At 35.8% G+C, this 9,104-nt stretch overlaps 1 protein-coding gene across 1 annotated transcript; it reads left to right on the top strand.

The window, feature by feature from the left end:
• LOC142239412 (uncharacterized) lies at positions 1-1,277 on the top strand. Its single transcript, XM_075311199.1, has 4 exons — positions 1-205; positions 493-584; positions 697-850; positions 916-1,277. Exons 1-4 carry the CDS (start codon positions 97-99, stop codon positions 975-977), a joined length of 417 nt encoding a protein of 138 aa, XP_075167314.1. The 5' UTR covers positions 1-96; the 3' UTR covers positions 978-1,277.
• Positions 1,278-9,104: the final 7,827 nt, after the last annotated feature.

The raw sequence follows: 9,104 nt of genomic DNA, 5'->3' as shown, positions 1-9,104 counted from the left end.
TTTAAATCGAGTTATCTAAGAATAAGGAAGCATTCACTTAAAAAAACACAATCAAGCGAAACTTAGTTTGCTCAACAAAAAAAAATTGTATACAAAATGGGATGTTGTTACCTTAGAAGATTGAGCCTAATAATGGCATGGCTGATGTTAATATATTCAACTAGTTTCCTTTTAAATGACGTACTTAAGCATGAAAATAAAGAAGGTAAATTAAATTGCATGCCTGGTTGGAAAGATTTTGTTTTGGAAATATTGAACATAAGATCGTCTGACATCTTTGATATCTAAGAGGGAAAAATCGTTAATCCTTTTGGTGCAGATGTCGGGATCCTTAATTTAGACCTTTATAAGGAGATACTCTGGTATAATATTTTATGTACGAATCTACTCATACCAAAGGCATTTATAGTATAAATGCCTTCCTTCCTTCCTTTAATTTTTCCAAATTTCGGAATGTTGAATAAATAATATTTTTAACAATTTTTTTTATAGATTTCATACCATCATCTATGAAGTTTCTTATGCGTACCGAATCGGCGATAATGTGCGCCCTCTTAATGACGTTACTAGCTGCTATATACAATGTAAGTTATAAACAATAATTTAAATACAAACAAATAAAATCAATTGATTTAAACTTAAAATAAACAAAAAAAACTTCCATTATCATTCTATGTAACGTTTTCTCTTCCACAGTATCTCCCCAAATTAATGGCGGTATATTTCTCTCTGGGTTTAATTTTGAAAACAAGTGTCGTTCTTATCGTAATAGATAGATTAATTCTGCAAGAGAAGAATCAGGAACGTGTAGATTTTATGGTTCTAATTTTCTATTGTCTATGTGAATTTGGTAAGAAAAATTATATATTTTGCAAAAATTTGTCCTATACTTACAGTTTTATTTTTATATTTTAGCTATTTCTGGGGTAATGTCTTTACCAATTTTCGAACTGTATCGAAATATGCGTAATCGATAAATATATACATCTACAAATAAATTTTGAATTGTAGTAATAGCCTTCGTAATCTATATTACAATTTAATACAAAAACAGAAAAAAAAAAACAAAAAAAATATTTTAAGTTTTTTCTTGTACTCGTATTTTGAAAGTAAAGCTTTTAATATTATAATAACATTTCACTCTCCCACCACATTCGCCTCAACACACAAATATATCATTTCTTTAACTCACTCTCTTCTTCCTAACAATGCTCTCCCAATGACTCTGAAACTGTTTAAATATACTTCTTTATATTTCAATATACTTAATAATAAAAGTGAAACCAATTATATAAAATCAAATCATAAGAAACAAATTCTAAATTGTCCATTTCGATTTTTGTCCAATCAAGTTTCACCATATCACAAATTTGTCAGTGCTTAAGTCATTCGAAAACTGATCTCTTTCTAATGGTCTTATTAACCTCATCAAATTTGTCCTTCAAATTTAGCATATTATGATATTAAAAGCATCAGATGAGAGAGAGAGAGAGAGAGAGAGCAAATATTGACATATCACTCAAATATATGAAGCACCCGAATTACATTCTGGATGTACCAAAAATACCTGTAAAATATAATTAAAATTGCCCTTTTTTATCCTTTGTTAATAATTTTTTGTTTATAGGAATCGTTCAAATTTTGAAGAAATATGAACATTTTTAATATGAACACAAAAGTGGCAATGAAGCTATGTTTCAGTCATCGAAAATATATCCTTATTGCAATAACCACATATATCTATATTGAATCCATATAGCATCAATCACATGCAAACTATTTATCAAATCTAGTTGATCATTTTAATCACCCATCACAGCCCCCACCTCCTCTATCAATTACAATCTCTTGCCTGTACAGAATACATTAATCATTACTTTAGATTACTCTCTTCGCCATATCAATTCTCACCGAGTGACTCTCAAACAAACATCCCCATGCCAGCATAACAATAAAAAACACACACACACATAGCATACGCCATAACAAACTAAACAAAACAAAAAGAAAGAGATTATTCACCAAATTTACAGAAAATTTCCTTTATTTTGATACGAAATTTATCACGCAAAACAATATAAGCACTGAACATATCTCTATATTGGTTGCCTTTAGTAGAGGTGTGCGCGTGACACGAAATTCTCGTGACACGCGTGAATCACGTGAGTCGAGAACAAAATCCAATGCAAGTCTCGTGAATGTGCGTGAATGGGACTAAAATAAATATGTCGTGCGTGAATGTGCGTGAATAAAATTTCTCCAAATTCACGCTCACGAAAAAAATCAAGATTTAATTCATACTCGTATGTTAACTGAAATTAATTTAGCTCTCGAACTATATTCTATTTTTGAACTTTGTTACCTTTGCTGATTTCCGTTTGGAAAATGTCGTGCGGACCGTGAATTTGTCGTTAATCATGAGAATTGTTGTGAATCGTGCGTGAGCGTGAGTCTTTAAAAGTAGTTCGTGCGTGAGTACTGGTTTTCATTTCGTGAATGTGAGTGAAATTTCAGTCACGCGCACACCCTATGTTTCAGTCATCGAAAATATATCCTTATTGCAACAACCACATATCTCTATATTGAATCCCTATAGCATCAACCACATGCAAATTGAACTTAAAACTATTTCTAAAGCCTTTAGATCCATTTTCCCATCTTCATCTTCCATTGTTTTTGATTTAAACGAAATAATGGGAAACATAATGTGTTAGAACAATACAAACAATATTGTGCTTGGAACAATGCTAAAATTATATATGCTTGAAGCAGAATGTGTTTGGGAGTATATAAGTTAACACCAGTTAACACCAAGCACGCTATGAATTAATTTATGCTTTATAAACAATATTATAATTCAAGTGGGACATAGCTGACAATGCATTTCCCACCAGGTTAGGCAATGCATTGTCCGAATAACATCAACAAGCCACAGACGCTGACACAGCTACACGCGCCGATGAGCGACACCCAACACCCAACAACAAGGAACACTAGCCATGAGTGCAGAATATAGTATAAAGTCAGGGTAGCATTAAGAATTAGTGCTTTTTTCGTATCAAACGTCCATAAATAAAGAACTCTGCTCATAAACGGAAGTTTGTGGCAGAAAAAAATATTTTTTTTAAAACTTTCAATTTAAAGAAGTTTAATTGGCGCCCGAGCAGGGACGGGCACGATAACGAAAATAAGTCAAGTCTTCAGACGGGCCCCTTAGTAGTTTAAGTACAAAACGGAGTGAAGATATGCACAGCCCCTGAAGCTCGCGTTCGCGACACAGTAGTTTTAGTGTAAAAATAAAAACAAAAAATTTAAGCGAAGACATTTTCTAAACAATACAAAATAAAAAGAACAATTTTATGAAGTGAAAGACTAAAAAAAAAGGGGAAACTAAATAATTTTAACAAAATTATAGGTGAAGACATTTTTTTAAATACAAAATAAAAAGAACAATTTTATGAAGTGAAAGATTAAAGAAAGGAAAATTAAATAATTCAAACACGGACATAAAAAAAGACAAAACAAAAATTTACAGAGTGAAAGTTTAAAAAAAGAAAAAAAGGAAAATTAAATAATTCAAACACGGACATAAAAAAGACAAAACGAAAAATTTACAAAGTAATAATTTGTGAAGAAGAAGAAACTTTTGTGAATAAAATAAAAGAAAAAAACTTTCGAGCATTGCAAACAAAAAAAAGCTTTTTCAAATTGCTATCTGAGAAGAAGACGATCTTTACAACCTGAAGCAGCCATCACGGAGCAGCCACCACCAAATATGAGGATTATAATACTAATGTAAGAATTTCAAATTCTGTATTATTATAACAAGATATTTTTTGCAATATAAAATTTACAATTCATTAATTAATTAATTAATTAAGTAACAAATCCATTCTTCCGAAAATTTTATATAATTGATTAAAAAGAAAAATTGTCATATAAACTTATAAAAAAAAAAAAAAAATAAATTTTCTGTTGCACCTCTTTAACTATTAAAAATATTTTGCTCACGATGAATGAAACTATCGAGGAGATAACAAACAAGCTAGGCAATATAACTGTAAGCCGTTCTAATCCAGGGAATAATGTAGGGCTCAGTGATAGCCAGCGAGAGGAAATTACCAGGTTAGTGACTAGTATAATAACAGGACAGAATTTCAATACGGACGACGATTCTGACATACCTGTAGGATGCGTATCCTCGAGGTTGGAGGAACTAGACAGAGTGCCAGATATAGTTAAATCGATTAGGGAATTCTCTGGGAAACCAGGAGAATTTAGCTCTTGGAGGAAGTCCGTAGAAAGGGTCCTTGAGCTTTATTCGTCACTCAAAGGAACCGGCAGGTACTACGCCATTATTCACACTATCCGTACGAAAATCGTTGGAGACGCTGATACGGCTTTAGAATCGTATCGAACTCCCCTTGACTGGGATAAAATACGAAAATGCCTTATGGTCCATTATTCGGACAGAAGGGACATAGGGACGCTCGAGTATCAGATGAACGTCCTATGCCAAGGGCATAAAACCGTTACTGAATTCTACCAGGAAGTGTATCAGATGTTATCTCTGATTTTGGATAAAATATCCTGTTTGGAATTAGATAATAACAGCCTCAAGGCAATGACGGACACCTATCGCGAAAAAGCTCTCGATACATTTATTCGAGGACTTAACGGCGATCTCCCTAAACTCCTCAGCGTAAAGGAGCCGACATCCCTACCGCAAGCATTGCATTTGTGCATGAAACTAGACAATATGACGTTTAGAAGAGAATATGCTCACAAAGGATCGCGTAGAGACGATGTAAAATTGGCTGGGCCTGGAAATAGAAAGTTCTATCCAGAACTGGCTAATATTCCAACAAATCGCTGGAGGAATACTCCAATAGTCCAACAAAATAATTCCAATGCGTTCCCTAAACCACAAGTAATTCCTTTCAATTCTTTTAATCAAAGAAACCACCATCAGACCCAATCCTATCAACCTAGACCACAATTCCCTACACCAAATAATTTTTCAGGACATCCCTTCCAACGTGCTCAGAGGCAACCAGAACCCATGGATGTCGATACATCCATGCAGATGAGACCTCAACAAGTTTATAAAAGACCTGCGCAGTCTTCCGTGCAAGCGCCGGTTAATAAAATCCAACGTAACTTTCACGTGAATATCGGAAACACCGATAATGAAATTCTCGAAGATGACCATTTACATGGGCCAACAGAAAATATAAACGAGTATCCTGAATATTATGACGAGACAGATTTGACAAACGAAGACAATGGACCAGACGACATTCCGTCCGATTTCTTAGATGTCCATTTTTTAGATTAGGGCGTTCCTCGCTGCCTTACTTCCAGGCCAGACTGAGGAACGGAAAAATTCTAGAATTTTTATTGGACACGGGAAGCAGCAAGAATTATATAAAACCAGAACTCGTCAAAAATCCGAGGAAAAATACTGAATCCTTTAATGTACACTCTGTAGGAGGAGAGGTAGAAATCTCGGAACATACATTCATAAGCCTATTCGGTAGCGGCGAAAATCCTATTAAATTTTTCTTATTACCTGGCCTAAAGTCATTCGATGCAATACTAGGTAATGACAGTATGAAGGAACTGTCAGTGGTCATTCACACGGCAGAAGACTTCTTTGTGATGAAAAATGGTAAGAAAGTCGCTATTAAGCAGCGGATGTCCAGAAATGTCAATAATTTACAACTACTAGCCGACCACGCGTCAGAGACACAAAAGAGGTCGTTACAGAGTATTGCTCATCGACATCGCAATCTCTTTTCGGACCCAGATGAAAAACTGACATACACCAGCGTTGTGGTAGGTGAGATAAGGACTACTAACGAGTCACCTATTTATGCGAAGAGTTACCCCTACCCAATGGCTTTAAAAGAAGTTGTCGAGACAGAGATCAACCGCCTTTTGCGTGATGGTATAATAAGGCCCTCGAGATCTCCCTACAACTCTCCAATATGGATAGTGCCGAAGAAGGAGGATAGCTCTGGTAATAGGAAGTACAGACTCGTGGTTGACTTTCGAAAACTTAATTCCGTTACGATACCCGATAAGTATCCTATTCCCGAGGTTACGGAAGTTTTATCCAACCTGGGAGGAAACCAGTACTTTACCGTTATAGATTTAAAAAGTGGATTCCACCAGATTCCACTTAGAGAGCAGGATAAACAGAAAACTGCCTTTTCCATAAATAATGGTAAATATGAATTCAACAGGCTACCGTTCGGCTTAAAGAATGCTCCGGCAATATTCCAACGAACGCTGGATGATATTCTTAGGAACTGTATTGGGAAATTCTGCTTCGTATACGTTGATGATATCATAATTTTCAGCAAGGACGAAGCATCTCATATTAGACACATCGACGAGGTGTTCAGAATACTCGAAGATTCCAATATGAAAATACAACTTGAAAAATGTTCGTTTTTCAGAAATGAGGTAGAGTTCTTAGGATTCGTCGTATCAAAGGATGGCATCAGGACCAACCCGAAGAAGGTTGAGGCAATTACAAAATGCGCCATCCCGAAGACACTTAAGGAGCTTCGTTCCTTTCTTGGACTGTCCGGCTACTATAGACGATTCGTAAGAGGCTATGCCGATATAGCAAAACCTCTAACACAATTGCTCAGAGGAGAGGAAGGACGAATTTCGAAAAACGCTTCTAACCAAATACCGGTGACCTTGGATGAAAATGCCGTAAAATCGTTTAACGAACTTCGGAATGCTCTAATATCTCAAGACGTTCTACTATCGTACCCCAATTTCGAAGAGGAATTCGAACTAACGACCGACGCATCAAACGTGGCGTTAGGAGCGGTCCTAAGCCAAAAAGGGAAACCAATAGCTTTTATCTCTAGAACGTTGGGAAGGTCCGAAGAGAATTATGCGACGAATGAAAGGGAGATGCTGGCCATAATATGGGCCTTGACATCCCTAAAAAATTACTTATACGGAACAAGGAAGGTGATTATCTACACCGATCATCAACCCTTGACTTATGCATTGAGTAATAAAAACACTAACTCGAAAATGAAGAGATGGAAGTGCATTCTAGAGGAGTACAATTACGAATTGCGATATAAGCCAGGAAAGCAAAACATAGTGGCAGATGCGCTATCAAGAATGACACAAGTCAATTCACTGACACCTACGCAGCACAGTGCAGAGAGCTCATCCGAGAATCTCATACCTAGCGTAGAAATCCCTATTAATGTGTTTAGGAATCAAATTCTCTTAAATATGGGCGAAACCTCATCATACCAATTTAAGATTATTTTCCCAGGATTTCATAGACATATTATAACTGAACCTCGTTATACTGGACAGAAACTACTCAATATTCTGAAAAGATATTTGAATCCATCAGTCATCAACGGAATTAAGACGCCTGAAAACGTTATGGGACTCATTCAAGAAATATACCCGGAAAATTTCATTCAATATAAATGTCGGTTTACTCAAATGATCGTGGAGGATATCATATCCGAGAACGATCAAGAGAATATAATTATCGAAACTCACAACAGGGCACATCGAAATGATAAGGAAAACAAAATCCAAATCCTGGAGAAATATTATTTCCCAGGCATGACTAATAAAATTAAAAGAGTCACTAAGTTGTGTTCAGTCTGTAAAAAGAGTAAATATGAGAGGCACCCTAACGAACCTCGATTGGGCGAGACTCCAATTCCCAAATATCCCGGCCACATCATTCACTTAGACATTTTTTCAACCGATAAAAAACTTATATTAACCTCGCTAGATAAGTTCTCAAAATACGCTATGGTGCGAATACTGAGTGGTAGATCGACCGAGTCAATCAGAAAACCCCTCAGGGAATTACTGTTTGCATACGGGGTACCAAAGTTAGTGGTTATGGATAACGAACCCTCATTAAACTCCGCATCATTGCTCTTTATGATGAAGGACGAGATGGGAATAGAAGTTTTTACAACCCCATCCTATAAGAGTGAAATAAACGGTCAAGTGGAACGTTTTCACTCAACTCTAGCTGAGATCATGCGGTGTCTGAAATGTGACGGAACTTCTAGGAATTTCGAAGAACTCCTGGAGAGATCAGTGAATGAATATAATCACACTGTTCATTCCACGATAAACAGGAAACCGGTCGACCTTTATTTTGGACGAACGGTGGACTTTTCTCCACAAGACATAGAGGAAGTTAGACGGGACACCATACAACGACTGGAACGGAAACAAGCAAAGGACTTAGAATATCATAATAAGAATAAACAACCAGCTAAAACTTATATTCCCGGACAGGTAGTTTACGTTAAGAAAAACAAGCGGTTAGGTACGAAATTGAGCGATCGTTTTGCAGAAGAAATCGTGAAAGAAAATCGTAACACTACGATACTGACCGAAAGCGGTAGGGTTATCCATAAAAGTCATATCCGTAATTGAAATCTTTACTAATCTTACAGGTTATTAATTGGACAAGCTTTGGCAGACTTCAGTATCTTAGACTATTCGAACGCCAGGCTACTGACGATACAAAATGGATTGGCTCGCAAGCAAAGCGGTACGTTCAAAATTATCCACTCGATTGACGTGACAAGATATAGAAATATTACCCTAGACTTAAAATACCTTTTCGACAATAATGTTACCATTAATCATCCGCTCCGTCCGTTTATAAGTCAGCAGATAAAAGATATATTTGATATGTTAAATCGACTCAACCCCCATAGGACACAAAGATCAATTGATTTTATCGGTAGTGCCTGGAAATGGATTGCAGGCACGCCTGACAGACATGATTTCGAGATTCTAAAACAAAAAATGGACAACATCCTAGAAAACAACAATAGACAACTTGTTATAAACAGACTAATTTCAGACAGAATAGCAGAGATCTCAAATATTTCCAATAAAATAATAAAATCTGAGAAAGAGGGTTGGAATGATGGTATTGCTAATAAAATTGAAAGAAACTTAGTATTTATAGAAAAAGAATTAAGAAATATAGAATTCGCGATGCAATGGGCAAAGGCCGACATTGTAAATACATTCATTCTATCAAAAACAGAAATAGAAGAAATTAATAAAGT

This window comes from Haematobia irritans, chromosome 5, assembly GCF_050003625.1.
Source record: "Haematobia irritans isolate KBUSLIRL chromosome 5, ASM5000362v1, whole genome shotgun sequence".
Taxonomy (NCBI): Eukaryota; Metazoa; Arthropoda; class Insecta; order Diptera; family Muscidae; genus Haematobia; species Haematobia irritans.
The sequence above is the reverse complement of the archived record's forward strand: the minus strand, read 5'-3'. Positions and strand labels throughout refer to the sequence as shown.